Here is an 18,412-nt window from a genome sequence, read left to right on the forward strand (position 1 = left end):
CCACCCACCCCACCCTCTCCCCTCCTTCCCTTGTCGTCCTCATGCAATCTCTGATGCGCCGTTTCAGCATCTGCTACTCGGAGAGGAACTAAAGGGTGGCACAGAAGTGAGCAGCTTTTGCTGACAGACTGCTTCATGCACACAAACGCAAAGCTGTCAGCTTTCAAAGACCACCCGAGTAATGAAGAAGAAGAAAAAAAAACGGATCGATAATCAGTTTTTGAATTTGAGAAATGGTGAAGAGTGGGCGGGTTGTTTTTCAGCACTTACAGCGTTCTCAGTGAGAGTGTTGAGCAGTCTCTGTTTGCGTTGGAATATATGAAAATGTGGGGGTTTTTTTGTTTTTTTTACCGTGTACTGCCTGTTCTCCTTTTATCGCAGCCTCCTAAGCCATAATGCTTGCACTGAGCCAAAACCCCTGACCATTTCACCTTTATTCTGTTTAATTTTTTTTATTTTTTTCTCCAAGTCTGAGTGTGACCCGTGTGCATACAGGCATGTGTGTGAAACGGCTCTGTGCTCTCTGTAAGAAGCCTGCTCATGTGTCTGTTACGTTCACTGCTAAGCAAAGTGTGCCATCGTGTCTGTGTTTGTATTTTTAAGATGACTTTTGTACAGCGAAACCCTTTTTACTCGTGCGCCGTTGTATGTAGTTCTGTTTGATTCAGAGCAAAAGGAGCGCTGCAGAAGGTTCGGCTGACTGATGAGGGAGAAAAGGAGGCAAAGGTTTCACGAAAATCAATCAAAAATAAGCCACAGTCACGGAGGAGAGAATGGAGCGAGTTTACAAGATATTTAAACTGATTTTTTTCTTGTTCTGCCTGTGTATAATTAAACTTTGAAACATGAAACTCCACAATCCGAACCTTGCTCTGACTTCCAGGAACAACCAGGCCGACAGCGACGTACTCTGAACTTCTCTCCAACTGCAAACAACCCTCCAAGTTTCCGCTCACGTAGGATTTGTTTGCTCCTTGGCCGGCCAGCAGCGTCCTCCACTCTGTCACGCTTGTTTTGAGCCTCATACGGTGTGAATAAACGATCATTCTGTAATGGCGTCTTAGTGTGTGTTTGGTACGGGTTTCTGTGCACCGTTTGTAGCCCAAACAGAACTGCAGACGTAAAAGCAAAACAAATGTTTTCGTCCCGAGTTTCGAGGCTCGCAGGATGTGTTTTAATGTTCTGCTCTGTGTGTGATACGTTTCCCAGAATGATAGGACGCATTCAAGGAATCCAGGTAAGTTAAATCAATAAACAATGATGTAAGATCTGATTCAACAGAAACAAAGTGCATCTTTCACCGTGCAACAGTGGGACAAGTTGTTACTCAAAAGCTACAAAAACTATCCTTTAGTCAAACAAAACAGTCAGTCTAATGGGACTTTTTCATGTTTATATGATGATACATTTAGAGAAATTACTTATAAAGTGTTCTTTTATTATCATTTTAATATATCAGACAGGTGAGTCACATGGAGAGTCTGTAATATTCAGCTTCACATCAAATAAGCTGGAATGAAGTTTCCTGATTTGTTGCCAATAATTAGAAGTTTCTGAGGGAAGAAAAAGATCCAACTTGAATTATTTAAACCTCTGACATCAAGGACCTCATTTCCCCTTTGAGTTCGAATTGAGTGGTGTCTTCTTAAGATCAAAAGCTCTCCGAAGCCTCCTGCGTGTCTCCAAGTCTGGCATGGAATTAAGAAAAGATCTCTAAGTAAGTTTCCATCAACGGCTTTGTTCGAAGCAGGGCTCTGCTCCTGAGCTGCAGGATACAAAAGGTGGAATAAGAGTTGTTGTTGAGTGAGGAAATCTGCATTACTGTAAAAAAACAAATGCTTAAAGATAATGTGCGGACACCTGGTTGATGTTTCAGGTGAATAACCATCCTCAGCACAGAAGAAGAAGGACTAAAGAATGGCTCAAGAAGAAGAAATTGAGGTTTTTAGAAGTCAAATACCAACTTTTAATCCTATTTACATGTTATGGAAGGACGGTATATATGCAGAATTTTAGCCTATGCTAAAGGCTGTGTACGTTTTATTTTTTTTCTGTATTTATTAGTTTGTTGAAGTTGGTTCCAGCACGTGAGCAGAATATTAGTGGTGTAGTTGGTGGCGTCTTCTTGCCGTTGATGCTGCCGCTGCCAGTTCGTACCGGCTTTGCCCTCCTGAGGACGTGCACCCTCTGCTGAGCTTTCCTGGTAAGGTGTTCGGCGCTGACAGTTCAGGAGAGATCCTCAGCGATGTGAACACGCAAAAACAACGTTTGGTTCAGACTCACTTTGGTTTTAGGTAAGTTTATCAGTCCATGAGCTTATTAACCTCCTTTATTGAAACGTAAAAGAGCTGTCTGAAAAATTAAGAGTTCTCTGCGCATCTTTATGTAGTAACTTGCTGAATCAAGTGCCTCAGGGCTGAAGAACAACATCTAAAATATAAAGAGGCTGCAGCTTCCTGATCTACAATACCAGCTTTTATTGTGCAAATGGAAATAAGACCAAAGCTTCAACGTGGCTGTGTTTTCATCAGAGTTAATCTGGACGCAGAACTGAAGCAAGTAAAATAAGGTTTTAAATAAAGTTCTGTTCCAGTTTATTCTTTTTTATCTTGCAAAATTTAAAAAACATCATACTTTTGAAAACATTTCTGCCCTCTTATGAATCATTTTTGTTTTAATTGTAAGCTTTAGACACTTGGCACAGAAAAACAGGTGCAGCAGCCTGTTTCTGGTAGCAAAACTTTTTTTTTTTTTTTTTTTTTGCTCTGCATCTCAAAAATACTTTGACCGGCACAGACAGAAAGACTAATGTAACACCAGTCGGCAGGTTTGTTCAAAAATAGACTAAGCCGTATGCAGCACGAGCCAATGCTAAACTACATAAATAAACCACTGTGAAGACTGGTTTCATGAAAAAGTGAATGTTGGTGCACATTGTTTCCTGCTCAGCTCAAGTCTTTGAAGGTAAACATCATAAACAATAAACCTAGTGTGAAAAATTAATTCAATTAAAATTACAGTAGTTTAATGACTATTTATTCAAATTTCTGTTTCTTTCAGAAGATATTAAAACATTTAAAGACACGAGCAGTCGTGTCTTTAATAAGGATTTTAAAGATTTTAGGTGCAGTAATTGGATGTTTGCGGCTCCCTGCCAGCAGGGGCCGCTGTGGGGCGGTGAGTCGGACCCCGGGGGAGCTGCTAAGGTGTCCGGAAGAAGTACAGTCAGCATGTCGGATACATTTTTTTTATTATTTTATTTTGCAAGAATGATTCGTCTGTTTCGGGATAACACCGCAGCAGCAGTGGCGAGTGACTGAAACCCCGCAGAGTCCCATGTTTCGGGCTAACTGCGGCGGCTCGGAGCTGAAGCTGCTCGCCTCTGTGTGGCTCGTCGTGACTTGTGACCCCCCTCCCTCCCTCTGTTTTGGTGAGTTTTTATCTACTCTGTCGTTTCTTTTATTTATTTTTTAACATCTCATCTCGTTTGTTCTCTCTGTATCCGTAATGGCCGGTGAGCTGGAGCCATCTTCGGACGCGGACACAGCCGTTATTAACCGTTACTAACCGTTGAGCGGCGAGCAGTTTAGGACCGCAGGGGCGTAGCGCGGCCATTTTCCGAGGGGCCACGGTTTCACCAGTCATTCATGTCCGAATTAATCTGAGACATGAATGGACCCGGAGAGGACCTATGCATCTCACTAATATTCAACAAACTCTTCCTGCATCGCTGTTTCCACGTTATAGTTTACCGAATAATTCACTGAGGTATAGAAGAACATGTTCATTGAGCTTGTTTTTTTAAGCGTTCAAGGAAAGTAGTAAATCAGAATTTCATTTTCAACTACAAACTCTGCTTTCCTAGATGTTATCTAAAGATTAAACAGAGTCCTGTTGATTATTTTTATTATTAATGTTAAAGGTACAGTGAATGCATCATGCTGCAGCTATTTAAGTTGTGTAATATTTAGTTGTCATTAAGCATTTTATTAAATATGCATGCGTTCTGATGTGTAAAAATGAAACAAGTGCATTAAAAATCAGAGCAAAAAAATTGATTGCAGACTAGATTGAGCTGGGGCTGTTTTATATTGAAATTGCCATAAAGATGCCCGTCAAAAAAATAGTGAGGATAGGAAACAAAACGTAGCTTGTGTGTTTTTAAGAACATGCATTTCTTAAAATAATGAATGCATGTATTTGTAACGATGCCAGAGCATTAATCATATGAGATTGAGGTTTATTCCCAGCTTCAGCTGATTTAAAAACTACTTTGCTTGTTTATTTTGCAGTTTCCAAGGACAAACATCTGGAGTTTAAGGGCGTACTCAAAATGGTGACATCCTGACTCAACTTTTCATTCATTTGAAAAAACAAAAGGAAAATATCTCACCTGTGAGCAGAACACCTAAAGTAATCATGTGTGAAGTTACTGGAGAGATGGATTTGGAGGAGACGGAAGATGACATCACTTTAGAGCCCCTTCCCGAGCCGCTGCTTATTATCCTCTCTCCACCTCCACCTTTCCTCCCGTACCCAGGTGAGCCGACCATGCTGTGGCTGAAATGGCTCAAGGCTTTCGAACACTACATTCAAGCTCTCGGTGAAAAGGAGCTGGCGGACTCCACTAAGCTGGTGCTCCTACAGAACTCCCTCGGCTCGGAGGGCGAGCATGTCTTCTCAACTCTGATCAAGAATGAAACTACGTACACAGCTGCCATTTCAGCGCTGACCAGTCACTTCAGACTGGACTATGCCTCCCAGGTGCACCGCCTCAAGTTCCACCAAAGGGTTCAGATGCCTGGAGAGACTGCAGATCAGTTTGTCTCGGCACTGGAGGAGCTGCTGAGACCTTGTAACTGTGGAAGCAGAAAGGAAAAACTTCTCCTGAATCAGCTGATTGAGAAAACAAACAATCTGCAGCTCAGGCAGACGCTGCTGATGAGAAAAGAAACTCTCACCTTGTCCTCAGCTCTGGCTATTGCTAAAGAGCTGGAGTCTGTGTTAAATGGTTCTCTGTTTGATTTTCACGAGGTCAATGTGGACATTGGAGAGTATTTAGAGCCCCCTGTTCAAGTAAAGCGCAAAAGAGGAAGGCCTCGTCGTGGGGAGGAAAGGATTAAAGCAAAGCCACGTGTGACTCAAACTCTAACAAATTCATCTAGACTCAAAGATGAATACTACTACAGTAATGATAAGCTTTATTACAGTGATGGAGAAGATAAACCTCAGGCTGTGGATGCGAATAATCTGGACTGCAGTAAAGCAGACGACGATGATGATAACAGCACCTCGACAACAGTACCGATAATGAAAGAGGAAGACAGCGACAACAATGAAAACTTTGTCCTTTCCCCAGCTAAACGGAAAACACTTTACTGTCACTTATGTACCAACAGACACTTCAACAATGTAAACAAGCTCAACAGACACATGAGGACTCACACACAGGAGAAGCCGTTCGCCTGCCCAGTCTGCAACATCAAATTCAGCCAGTCCTACCACATGACCCGACACATGAGGAACCAGCACGCCGCGGGCCAGCACGTCTGCTCTACGTGCGGGGAAACCCTGGGAAGCCTGGCAGAGTTACAGAGACACAGTAAGACGCACAAGGCCCAAGTTCTGTTCTGTCCAGACTGTAACGAACAATTCGCTGACAAAGACGGTCTTTGTAGTCACGTCAAGTCGCACAGAAACGACTCGTCTTCTCAAACTGAAGGTCAGAGGTCTCAGCAGCCTGTTCCAATCAAGCGCAAAAGAGGAAGGCCTCGTCGCGGGGAGGAAAGGGTTAAAGCAAAGCCACCTTTGACTCAAACTCTCACAGATTCAACTAGATGCCAAGATGAAAACGACTACAGCGATGATAAGCTTTTTCACAGTGATGGTCAAGAGAAATCTCAGGCCGTGGGTGAGAAGAATCTGGATGGCAGTAAAGCATGTGATAATGAGAAGGACACCTCAGCAACGTTGCTGATGACGAACGAGGAAGATGGTGACAACAATGAAGACCTCCATTCTTTGAATAAACGGAAAGACTTTTTCTGCCCCTTTTGTGTCAAACACTTCAACAAAGCAGACAGGTACACCAGACACATGAGGACACACACGAAGGAGAAGCCGTTCAACTGCCCAGTCTGCAGCAAGACCTTCAGCCAGCCCGACCACATGACCCGACACATGAGGAACCAGCACAATGCGGGCCAGTTCGTCTGCTCGATCTGTGGGGAAAGCCTGGTAAGCCTGGCAGAATTACACAGGCACAATAAGACGCACAAGGCCCAAGTTCTGTTCTGTCCAGACTGTAATGAAAAATTCACCAACAGCCAGGAGCTTTGTAGTCATGTCAAGTCGCACAGAAACGACTCGTCTTCTCAAACTGAGGGTCAAAGTGTTCAGCAGGGTGATGTAACTGAAGTGAAAAATGAAGAAATACTTGACGCCCGTGCAGACTTTTGTGACACCGATTCAGACGCCGCAGAACAAGAAGTTCAGCCTGTGACAGAAAATAAGAACTTAGAAAGCAGATCTGAAAAAGAAGGAGGGAAAAAGACCAAAAAGACCTCCTTGAAGACGAAAACAAAAGGACACTCTTGTCCTCTCTGTGTCAACAAGCACTTCAGAGGCCCAAACAAACTGGCTCGACACATGAGGACTCACACCCAGGAGAAACCGTTCCCCTGCCCGGTCTGCAGAATGACATTCAGCCAGTCCTACCACATGACCCGACACATGAGGAACCAGCACAACGCGGGCCAGTACTTCTGCCCTACCTGTGGGGAAGGCTTTGGAAGCTACGTTGAGCTGCAAAGCCACAAAAAGACTCACAAGTTCCAAGCTCTGTTCTGTCCGGATTGTCATGAAGAATTCACCAACAGCAAGGAGCTTTGCAGTCACGTTGAGTCGCACAAAAAAACAGACGGTCAAAGTACGGAACAGGCTGATGTAGTTAAAGTGAAGACTGAAGCAGTACGTGATGCCGGCGCCACCTCTTTTGATGCTGATTCTAACAGCGGAGAATCTGAAGTTCAGGTTTTGTCTGAAGATAAGAGTGTCGATGAAGCTACATCTGAGGAGGACAGAAGCAAGAATCGGGAAAAGGCCGTCTCAAAAACAAAAACAGAGGGCCATTTTTGTCCCATCTGTGTCGGCAGGTGTTTCAGAGGCCCAACCAAACTGGCTCGACACATGAGGACCCACACCAAGGAGAAACCGTTCACCTGTCCGGTGTGCACCAAGACTTTCAGCCAGTCCTACCACATGACCCGACATGTGAGGAACCAGCACGACCTCGGAGACCATGTCTGCACTAAATGTGGGAAAAGCTTCAGCACCTGGCTGGACCTGAAGGCTCACCGGAAAACCCACGCTGTGGAAGGACTGACGTGTCTGGCGTGTGATAAACAGTTCAAAGGCAGGGCTGCGCTTGCCAGCCATCTTAGGCTGCACGGGAAGGTCAAGTCCAATCCTCGAAGCCTCAAGTGCAGCGATTGCAACAAAGAGTTCCGTCGCTCGTATCATTTGAAGAGGCACATAATGAGCCACCGCAAAGCTGCGAACGCAGACTGTTACACCTGCCCCGACTGCCAGAAGAACTTCTTCTTCCCAGAAGACCTCAACAAACACCTGGAGATTCACGTGAAAGAAAACAGCGGGACTTGTCCGAAATGTAATAAGAGTTTCAGCAGTGCAGGAGAGCTGGAGGCTCACTTGGTGGTTCACAACAACACTTACCCCTGCAGCACCTGTGGGAAGAAGTTTAAGGTTGAGTATGCGCTAAAGAAACATGAACAAAGCCACCAAAATGAACAGTATTACTGTTCGTTGTGTCACAAACACTTCTTCAAGGTGTCTCACTATAAAAGACACCTCATGGTCCATGACAGACGGGAATGTAGGTGTCCACACTGTGACAGTGTCTTTTTGAAGTTGACAGCCTTTAAATATCACCTGCGGACTCATACTGAAGAGAGGCCTTACCAGTGCAGCTGCTGCATTGAGACCTTCGAGGAGAAGGAAGATTTAGAGAAGCACTGCCTCAAACACAGGAAGATGAAGAAGGAGAGGCCCTACTCATGTACTCGCTGCGACTACGCTTTCTCCACGCTGATGGAGCTGACGGAGCACATGAGTTTGCACGAGGGTGAGCTGCCAGAGACCTGTCCTATCTGCGGCAAAACCTTCCTGAACAAGAGCAAGCTGGAGAGACACCTGACCATCCACAATGGTGAGAGGCCTCATCTGTGCTCCATCTGCGGCAACGGCTTCACCTCGGCCGCCAGCCTCAGGCTGCACATGAACATCCACACCGGAGAGAAGCCCTACCAGTGCTTACAATGCAGTAAAAGTTTTGGCTCGGCCAGCGGGCTGCGGCTGCACAGCAGGCAGCACATGGACGAGCGACCCAGCTACGAGTGTCCCGAGTGCGGGAGGACTTACGGACGCATGACGGAGCTGAAGATGCACCAGCGCTACCACACGGGGGACAAGCCGCACGCGTGCACATGCTGCAGCAAACGCTTTATCAGCAAAGACAAGCTGAACGTTCACATGAGGACACACACGGGGGAGAGGCCCTTTTCCTGTCCCCACTGTGGACAGACATTTACACAGACTGGGGACAGAAACAGACACATCAGTAAATTCCACCCATTATCAGAAAACCCCTTCAGTGACATACATGAAGTCAAACCTTAGTTTTCTTTCAATGATCACGTCTCTTTGCATGTTTTTGGAAGCATTAGGAACATATTTAGATTCATTATCACGTCATTTGAGGAAAAGTTAAACCAAATTACATTAAAAGCATGACCTTGTATGTAATCTCCAGGTATTTGAGGGTCGATGGGCGTTCATTTGGCAGTGGACAGACAGAGAGGCGTGCCACTTGTTGTAAATGTTTGGTTTCTGAGCTGTCTAACATGACAACTCATTTAAAAACTTGGTTGTATTAAGATCATTCTTCCCAGAATTTGTTTTTAGAAACGTTTTAGCTGAAGACCACGCTGTTCGTAAATCTGTCTTTTATTTTAGATTTTGAGCGGTTAGTTTAAAATGTTTTGTTGGGCATTTGTCTGTGTCTGTAGTTCAGTTCTGGTCTGCCACAGTTTACCTAAAGTACTTCATGATGATTAGAAAGGGCCGACGTTAAACTCTTGAAACTCAGAGCAGCTCTACTAAAATAAAAGCACTGAATGATTTTCCTCGTAGACTCCAGAGTTCCCCATTTCTGCGCCAACACACCTGATTTAAATGACTGAATTACCTTCTCAGCATGTCATCACGCTCTGCAGAAGCCTTGTTAATGACCAGGTGTGGTTTTATTTAAACCAGGTGTGCTGAAGCCCGGGAATGTCTAAAATGTGCAGGAAGTGGGCCCAAAGGATCAGGATTTAAAATGTTATTTTGTGTTTACAAAGTCACAGTTTTAGTGGCTGCTTGTGTCCAAACACCTGAGCTTTACAACCCGTAATTAAGACCAAGACCTGTGTGAACGAGAAGTAACAGAAAAGGAGAACAAATCGGAGAACGTTGCAGTTTTCTGTACTTCATGCTGCAGACCCGTTTCATTGTTCTGATTTTTTTTTTTTAAGATAAATGGTCTAAACAGTATGCCATGCCACTAAGTGTATAAGCTGAAGAACAAAAAATCAAGTAGTTATTTGTTTACATATATATAAACCGTAAGCTGAATGTCACTTTTATGGGTAGCAAAGATAATAAAGTATTTCAGCTTCTTAGTTCAGCATAAAACTAATTCAAGTCAGTGTTTATCCTTTGATTACTGTTTTAAAACCTGTTAACTAATTTCTAATGTTACAATACTGGACATTAAACTCTGCAGGACCACTTTACTCGTTCCCACAATGACATCCATGTGCAAAACGACTTTTTCAGGTAGTTTGTTGATGGTCTCTTATCATTTTAATGCCTGGTCTGTAGAATACGGTATGAAAAAATCCAAATGTGTACGCTGTGCATGCTGGTTTTTAATCTGTGCAGCTCATCTTTCTCAATCTGTTTCCTTTTCATGAAGCTTTATGTCAAACGGCCTTGTCTTACAAACTGGAAAAGTTTGCACTGGGTTCATAAAACAAACAGAAATCTATTTCAATGAACACAACTTAAGATTTTTTATTTTTTTTGCTTTTATCAACATGTTTTCATCACACTCGTTTAGTTTTATTAATCATTTTGATATCAGTCATCTCTCTCTTTGCAAGTGTTTTGTAAATGTGTTTAGAAAAGTGCCATGAAATTAAAAAAAATATTATTTACTCTACCAGTTTCTGCGCTGAGGTTAGTAAGTCAGTGGAAGCAGGATAATAATGGGAGACTCAGTCAGGATTTTTACTCTGGAGGGTTTCAAAATTCAACTATTTGTATTTTAAAAGTCACATAAAAGTAATTAAAAATGTCATTAAAATCAGTTGTATTTGTGGATAGCAGCTAGTTGAAATGTCCAGGCAGTAACAAGTGTGAGTTAAAATGTCCACATGGGGGCGCTATGATGAAGCTGTCTGACCCTAAAACTGTTATATGTATCATACATCACTGCTGCTTTTTGTGGGGAAGTGTTTCTAAGACACATCTAAAACACCAGGTGGAACTTTATTGTTCTTAAAACAGGTAAAAATGATTAAATACAGATCTCAAAACATGTTAGGCAAAAAACTAAAGTAAAGACGAGGATTGTAAATGTTCTGCCTAATAATTACACACTTAGAATGCAACCAAAAACTTATAATATAGGTATATTTTTAGTTTTATTAAATTTAATGTGGTTGTAGCAGGCTAACAATCGCAGATAACAAAAGCTTAATGGCCAAAATGGATTTATTAAGAGAATAAAACTTCCAGTTATGTTTTCACTGATCATTTCAACGATGCGAGGAGACAAAACAGATTTTAAGTTTATTTTTGTTTTACTTGGATCTGGTGGAAGTAAGTTAGGAGTAATATGACGATATATCTGCTTGTTTCATCAGTGGGCATATAAGTCATAAGTTGGCCTTTTCTATTATATATTTATACACTGTTTGTTTCAGGAGAATTATTAACATCCAGCCCAATAGGGGGCAGCACTCCCTGTTCCTGTCAGTCAACCTGCGACTTCCGAAACAAACATGGTGATGTTAGCTTTACGAGTTGAGTCGAAGCCTTAAACCGCACCATTTTTTTCAGATTTTGGTCCCTTGTTTATCTTATTTTTTAATTTGATTACCTCTGAAGTTACTCGGGTAGCGTTAAGGATGCAGTACCGGAAGTGATAGTTAGCTAACCAACGGTCGAACGTTTCGTGTTATAATGCTAATGCTAGGTAGCATTTGGTAAGGCTCCTGACGGGATTATTTTTTAAATGTTGTTTGCAGATTAACCCTAATTTACAACGTATTCCCAGAATTTTATTTAAACTGTTAAAAGCAGCTGACTTTGACTAAGACTTTTCAAATTTATTTATTCCAGTTTTACATTTCCTAAAACTGGAACAGACCTGAAGCTAGCCACTATCAATGGCTGCTTTGGGTTTCATTCCTGCAACTAAGGAGGATGCTTTTAGTATCCGACCAAACCACTCCAGGTCTAAAATAAGATGCAAACTGAGCGGAGAGGAGGCCAGGCAGTTCTACGAAGATCTGATGAAAGGCAACAAAACGCAGGACGAGTCAAGGAGCTTAAATAAGAAAGTTAAAGGCAGAGAGGAGAGCAGGAGGCAAAGGAGGCGCAGAGCCGTGGGAGAACGGCAGCAGGCTCAGACTGAGCCTGTGGTGCAAAGAGGTGCTGCTGGTGTAAGTAATGACAACCAAAGCAGAGAGGTGACCCTGTCAGAAAGATCCATGGAGCTACTGGGCCTCAGGTTGCTGCGCTGTGCTCATGAGGGGGACATCCCTGGTCTCAAAGAGCTGCTCTCAAAAGGCGTTGACATAAACTTCCAGGTAGGCTACTCTGTTTTATTTTTCAGCTCAGAAATGTATGGTTTGAATTAACATGGTCCTTTCGATCCAGGATACCTTTCTTTGGACGGCTGTGATGTGTGCCAGCTGGTCAGGACAAAGAGCTGCGGTCAGGCTGCTGCTGGCTCATGGTGCTGCCTGGGTGGGACTGGTGGATGCACAGGGCAGGGACGCACAGGACCTGGCGCTGGAAGGTATCGTCGTCACGCAGCTCTGGAAATATAAACATCCATCAGCCATAACAACATGGCCACACAGCTGCAGTCATGTATCCAGTATATCTCAGAGATGTTCATTTAAATTAACATCTGTAAGACTTGAAGGTTAAACCAAGACCTTATAACTACATAATGAAAGTTGATTTCAATCTTCTGTGAACCTGAACGCACCGTCTTCTAATAATCGCTTTTTTTTTTCCCTTGTATCCAGCGGGACACAAAGACGTGTTGGAGGAGTTGTTGAACTATGGCAGAAGCCCACCAATGGAGGAACGGTCTGACAGCAGGTCGGCACGCTCTTATCTGAGGGAAATTATCACCATATGTTAACATGTCAGCCAGGTTGGAAATAACTGTATTAAAATATATTTGGCGTCGTTATCACGCATGGTTGTAAAACAGTCTTAAATTAGTTTAGTCTGTATCAAAGTACGAGTTTGTTCCAAGTGAAACAGCTGATAGTGTTATTTATGTAAGGAAAATTCATTCTGAGCATCTGATGACGATGAGGAGGCTGAACGCTCGCTGCTTCCCATGATTAGATTTACAAACTACTTCAGGATTGTTCACAAGGAGAAACAACTTTAGGTTTTTAGTGTGATGAAGCAGGGTTGGGTCTCCATGGTAACTTAAGCTAAAGATGCTAACTTGGTCTTTATAATGGTGTGGACGGTGAAAACGAACATATTTTATGAACGCTCTCAGCTGAAGGGATGCTCATGTTGCCTTGCATAAAAACTGATTAGTCCAACTTTAAAGTTTTAAACTTTAAAGATCAGTAACTTAAAAAACTCTTTTTCTTTATTAAATTATCCCAGAACTATATTTCCTTACCCTTAGTAGAGATTGAGTGCATCTTTCTTTCTAAATTGTATGAAATTACACCTGAATGTTCACATTTAATCCCCCATTAATTTCAGAAACATTTCCTGTTGAGACTGTTCAAACCTCCATGTCGACAAAAACACTGAAGCCTTTTAAAGCTTGGATCAGATTCATAACACACCCAAAAAATCCAGATTGCTTCTCAGTATTTTCCCAGTAACCGTCTGCACATTGTTTTAGTCTTTTCTTAGTTGTTTTAGTTGCTTTATTTAATTATACAAAGATATTTGTAAAGAATATTTTGAACCTTCATCAGACCCAAAATAGCACTCACTGTCACCTAATTTTAAAGATTATTTTGTTCCTCTGTCTTGTATTTTTGACTCTAGAGACTAGTAAATAAATAGGAACATATCAGTTTCAGTAAGTATTGGTGCTCTTTACTCAGTCTGTTGCAGGGCTGTCCACTATCCTGCATGTTTTACTTGGTTCTCTGCTCCAACACACCTGATTTGAATCAATGGGTGATTAACAGGCTTCTGCAGAACATGAAGAGGTCATTTAACCACTGAATCAGATGTGTTGGAGCAGAGAAACAAGTCAAACATGCAGGATCTCCAGGACCAGGGTTGCCCACTTCTGGTCTATTGCCAAGACAAACATCAGTGACATTTTTTTTTGGCTTTGCAACTAAATCTATGATGTAATTGTCAATATGTGCAGAATATTCAGTGGTAGAAGTGAAGCACCTGGTTTCAAACCGCCGGTGTCGTCAACCTAAACCATAAAAATATGACTCAAACAGAGGAAGGCCTCCTTTGGTCGGCGTGTCCTCTCTGACTCGTGTTTTCTCCTCTGGGTGTCAGCAGCCCCCTCCAGCCTCAGTGGTGCGATGTGTGTGGTAACGAGTACCGGAGTGGCCACTCTGCGCATCTCTCCTCCACCCTGCATCAGTTCAGTTTGCGGCGTCCTCCGCCTACCCCCTACTACTGCCTCCCCCCCTCCAGCAACAGCTACAAGATGATGATCCGCTGCGGCTGGAAACCAGGCGAAGGACTTGGGCCGGAGGGCGACGGCCCCAAACAGCCGGTGGCCACCGTGTTGAAGAGAGACCAGAAAGGGCTGGGCTTCGGACAGACGAAACGAGCTAAAGTTACTCACTTCCAAGCCGGGGACCGCGGCGCTGTGAAGCTACAGCGGGGGGAGAGAGACGGGCGGGAGCAGAAAGGACAAAGGAAGGAGGAAGCTAGGAGACAAGAACAAATCGATAGGAGCTGGGAAAGAGATTTCCGTGCTTCGTTTTATCTCTAACAGCTGTTCCCAGGCCGTCAGCCTGATCTGAAAACACCTCAGAAACATTTAAAAGATTGAACGTGATGAAAAGTTGCATCAGTGTTTGTTTTTCTTTTTTCCTTCTGTGCCGACTTAACCTCAGAGCCGACACTTTCTGAATCCACTAATCCCAGGTCTACAGGTTGTACAATAATGTGGCATGTGCCAAATGTTAATTTTATCTTTATGGGGGTCATGTCTACTCACAGGTTCTCACTGAGGACTATTTGTTTCAGAAGGTTGTGTAATAGATTAGATTGTTTTATTTATTTTAAAAAGCACAAAGATCAAATCTAAGAAAATAACAGATTTAATAAAAAGCAACAAGTTTATTTTAAAGTAAAACATGATTTTTTTTGTATGTTTCATAAAAAGCTTTTTTTGCAAAGCTTCAAAATTACTTCTTGAAATTTTCTGGATGAGTATCAGGTTTGTCATATTTTTATTGTTTATTAATAATAAGCTACAAAGGAGAACACTCAGTAAACGTCCCATTATTACAGCTCCAGGTAGCTTCTCACCCAGTTGAACACACCTTCACACACGGTCCTCTTGGCACGCTTGTGTTCAAACTTGCCCCGTCAGCTCGTCGTTTAGGCCCTTTAGCACACAATCTGTAAATCATTCATCGGCTCTGTTTGTTTCCATTACATATTTACATAAAGTGGACGTTTTTCCAAACATCTCACGAAGCCCTGGATGGATTTTAATGAAACCTTAAAGTAATCACTGAATCTGATTCATTGGCTGCCATTTAAATCAACACCGGATAAACCAAGATGAACAACTGCAGCTAATTGACATTAGCCAACATGAAAATGGTTCCAGCATGGTCAGTTTTACAGATTTTACTCTGAATTTAGTGTAGAAACTGAGAGTCTTCTTCATGATCTGAGCACCAACACATCTCACAAGATTTCACACAAATCATTTAAACATCCCCTCTCAGCTTCAGATGATTTTAGTTGAAAAGGTGACGGGTAATATGCATTACTTCATGGAACTCCAGACCGTTTCATTAGATTTGTTTTTATAAGTGCATCTAAACATGTGTGTTTTCAGAAAAGTTGACAACACAGCCTCTTAGTCATCACAAACAGATTTTATTTTATGTAATTCTTTATTTAAAGACCCAGTCTTACCATTTAAACCCATAAAAAAGCTGTAAACTGATGTACAGCAGTATATAAAGAATTTAAGGTATTAAAACTACATGCAAAAAATGTTAAGATAGTCGCCTAATCAAAAGATCAAACTGAGCTAATTAATGAAGCCTCTTTCTCACCAGAATTTAACTTTTTTCATCTCTCTGCTAGTTTCTTCTGGTGGAAGTTTTGTGAACGAGAATAGAGAGAAAGACAGAGAAGTTAGTGAAGCTCAACTTTTCTCGAAGGAAAATACTGCAGGTGACTGACAGCCGACACGGTAAGAGAGCAGGTAAGCAAAAAATTAGAATCTTGATCACGGCAAATTAATGCCAACAGGACATCATAATGTGCAAATAGCAGAGACATGGTCCTCAGGACCCCTTCTGTCCCCTGACTGCTCTGAGGAACTCTGTCCACAGAATTGGTGACAACAAGCAGCCTGAAGTTCACAAAAACTCAAACAGACATAAAATATGTTTTTTGTTTGTTTGTTTACCTGCCTTCTGTCAGAAAGTGTCAGATACTGTTTGTTTTTTGTCAACCTGTGAAAACGGAGAGACTTTGGGACACAGCCTCTCCATATGAGAGCTCAGCTAACTCTGTTTCTTTCTCTTTGCAGGTTCCTCCCCAACAAGGTGTTCCAGGCGTCTCCAACCGAGAGGAGGAGACCCAGGACACCCTGGGGGGGACTGTGTCTCCCGTTGGGCTGGGAACGCTTTGAAATCCTTTGAGGCTCAAAGGCGTCCTCAGGCCAGAGAGAGACACAGTCCCCTCAGCGTGTCCTGGGTCCCTCGTCTCAGCTGGAGACGCCCAGAGCACCTTGTTGAGGAGGAACCTGCAACTAGACAGGAAAAAAGTCAACGAAATTCTTGTCTGGAAGGGGTTCTATTTATAAACTGAGGGGACCTTCCTGTGATGTCATCTGATGACATCACTCTGAGATCACTGGCTGGTGCCAGAGTGATGTCATCTGATGACATCACTGGATGGTTCCCCCAGTTTTTAAATAGAACCCCTTCCAGACAAGTTTTATTACTATTTTATCTTTTTCTTTTTGCAGGTTCCTCTGTGGGTTGTCCTGGGCATGTCCAACTGAGAGGAGACCTCGAGGACAACAAAGGACACGGGGGACAGACTACGTCTTTTGGCTGCCCTGGGAATGCCTCGGAATCCTCCAGCTCCTCCTGAAGGGATTCAAAGCGTTCCCAGGCCACCTGACAGATGCAGTCTCCCCAGCGTGTCCTGTGTCTTCCCCCGGGTGTCCTCCCAGATGGACATACCCGGAACATTCCCCCAGGCGTCCAGAAGACATCCTTACCAGATACACGAACTGTCCCAGAACATGAACACCTCACTCTATACCTGTGTGGAAATCTTATTTTGACCGCCTGTATCTGAAACCTTGTTCAGAGTTCATGACCATAGTTGTCTACTTTAGCGGACCGGCACAGAGTACACAAATGTTCACAGGAGGGGACACCAAATGGGACCCCTCCTGTCCCCTGGCTGCTCTGAGGAACTCTGTCCACAGAATTGGTGACAACAAGCAGCCTGAAATTCACAAAAACTCAAACAGACATAAAATATGTTTTTTGTTTGTTTACCTGCCTTCTGTCAGAAAGTGTCAGATACTGTTTGTTTTTTGTCAACCTGTGAAGACGGAGAGGCTTTGGGAAGCAACCTCTTCCATACGAGAGCTCAGCTAACTGTTTCTTTCTCTTTGCAGGTTCCTCCCCAACAAGGAGTTCCAGGCACCTCCAACCGAGAGGAGGAGACCCAGGACACCCTGGGGGGGACTGTGTCTCCCGCTGGGCTGGGAACGCTTTGAAATCCTTTGAGGCTCAAAGGCGTCCTCAGGCCAGAGAGAGACACAGTCCCCTCAGCGTGTCCTGGGTCCCTCGTCTCAGCTGGAGACGCCCAGAGCATCTTGTTGAGGAGGAACCTGCAACTAGACAGGAAAAAAGTCAACGAAATTCTTGTCTGGAAGGGGTTCTATTTATAAACTATTTATAAACTTCCTGTGATGTCATCTGATGACATCACTCTGACATCACTGGCTGGTGCCAGAGTGATGTCATCTGATGACATCACTGGATGGTGTCCTTGTTCTGTAAATTGAACCATTTCTACACAAGGTTTTTTGTAACGTTTTTTTCCTTTCTCTCTTCTCTTGTTTACCAGAACCTGAGTCTGTTTGGTTTTTCTTTTTTGTTACCTGTGAAGAGAGAACGAGAAAACGGTTCCTAAACGGCTCCCTGTGTGTGTTCAGCTCATTTCTCTGTGCCTCCAGCCACTTCTCCATCTGTCCGCTCTCCCTCGCCCACCCACACCTGGCTGCAGCCTCATCAGTCCAAGCTGCAGCCACTTGTTCCTCCAGCTCAGCCGTTTTATCCAGTCAGTGTCAGCTCACCTTCAGCCCACATTGTTTGTCCTTTCATGTCATGTCTCCCCAATAGATCCTGTAAGTTTTGGTCGCCAGGACAGCCTTTTGTTTAGTTAAACTGTTTGGTTTCGAGTCCCTCGTGTGTTCTCTTCATTCCTGGGTTCAAACTCTAAGAATCGTGAGGGAGGCTTTGTTTGTTAAAGAAAGGGAAGTGAGCCGTGAGCTCTGCTTCTCTCCACACTCAGCTGTAGCAGGCCTGAGGTGTGTTTCCTGATGGCTGTATTACATAACCCGGCACTCTTTGTCCACTTGTTGTTTTCTTACTTGAGGCAAAATAATAGAAGTGAGTTTCTGCCACCCACGCTCGTGATAACATGCCCAGGCAAGTCTCTGTGAGAACGCCATACATTACAGATTAAAGCAAAAAAAGTTGCTACAATAAATGGTTATATCCCTCTTCTTCAGTGAAAGCTCATTTTAAACCAAATAATAAACGACAGTGTTGTTGTTTTCAAGGTGTTTTCATTTTGATGACTTATTCCCCACATGGTC

At 43.3% G+C, this 18,412-nt stretch overlaps 2 protein-coding genes across 4 annotated transcripts; both read left to right on the top strand.

The window, feature by feature from the left end:
- Positions 1-2,966: 2,966 nt before the first annotated feature.
- On the top strand, positions 2,967-10,282 carry LOC108240846 (zinc finger protein 91-like). Its single transcript, XM_017424678.3, has 2 exons — positions 2,967-3,430; positions 4,293-10,282. The coding sequence occupies exon 2, from the start codon at positions 4,420-4,422 to the stop codon at positions 8,695-8,697; it is 4,278 nt and encodes a 1,425-aa protein (XP_017280167.1). The 5' UTR covers positions 2,967-3,430; positions 4,293-4,419; the 3' UTR covers positions 8,698-10,282.
- Positions 10,283-10,591: 309 nt separating this feature from the next.
- On the top strand, positions 10,592-18,370 carry gpank1 (G patch domain and ankyrin repeats 1). Of its 3 annotated transcripts, none has more exons than XM_017431556.3 (6): positions 10,592-11,330; positions 11,467-11,936; positions 12,007-12,148; positions 12,384-12,459; positions 13,864-15,766; positions 17,659-18,370. In XM_017431556.3, the coding sequence occupies exons 2-5, from the start codon at positions 11,514-11,516 to the stop codon at positions 14,306-14,308; spliced, it is 1,086 nt and encodes a 361-aa protein (XP_017287045.1). In that variant the 5' UTR covers positions 10,592-11,330; positions 11,467-11,513; the 3' UTR covers positions 14,309-15,766; positions 17,659-18,370. The 3 variants fall into 3 exon arrangements, with proteins under 3 accessions (XP_017287045.1, XP_017287134.1, XP_017287207.1); XM_017431645.3 differs by having other exon boundaries at positions 10,592-11,147; XM_017431718.3 differs by having other exon boundaries at positions 10,776-11,936; positions 13,867-15,766.
- Positions 18,371-18,412: the final 42 nt, after the last annotated feature.

Source organism: Kryptolebias marmoratus, linkage group LG3 (assembly GCF_001649575.2).
Source record: "Kryptolebias marmoratus isolate JLee-2015 linkage group LG3, ASM164957v2, whole genome shotgun sequence".
NCBI classification, from domain to species: Eukaryota; Metazoa; Chordata; class Actinopteri; order Cyprinodontiformes; family Rivulidae; genus Kryptolebias; species Kryptolebias marmoratus.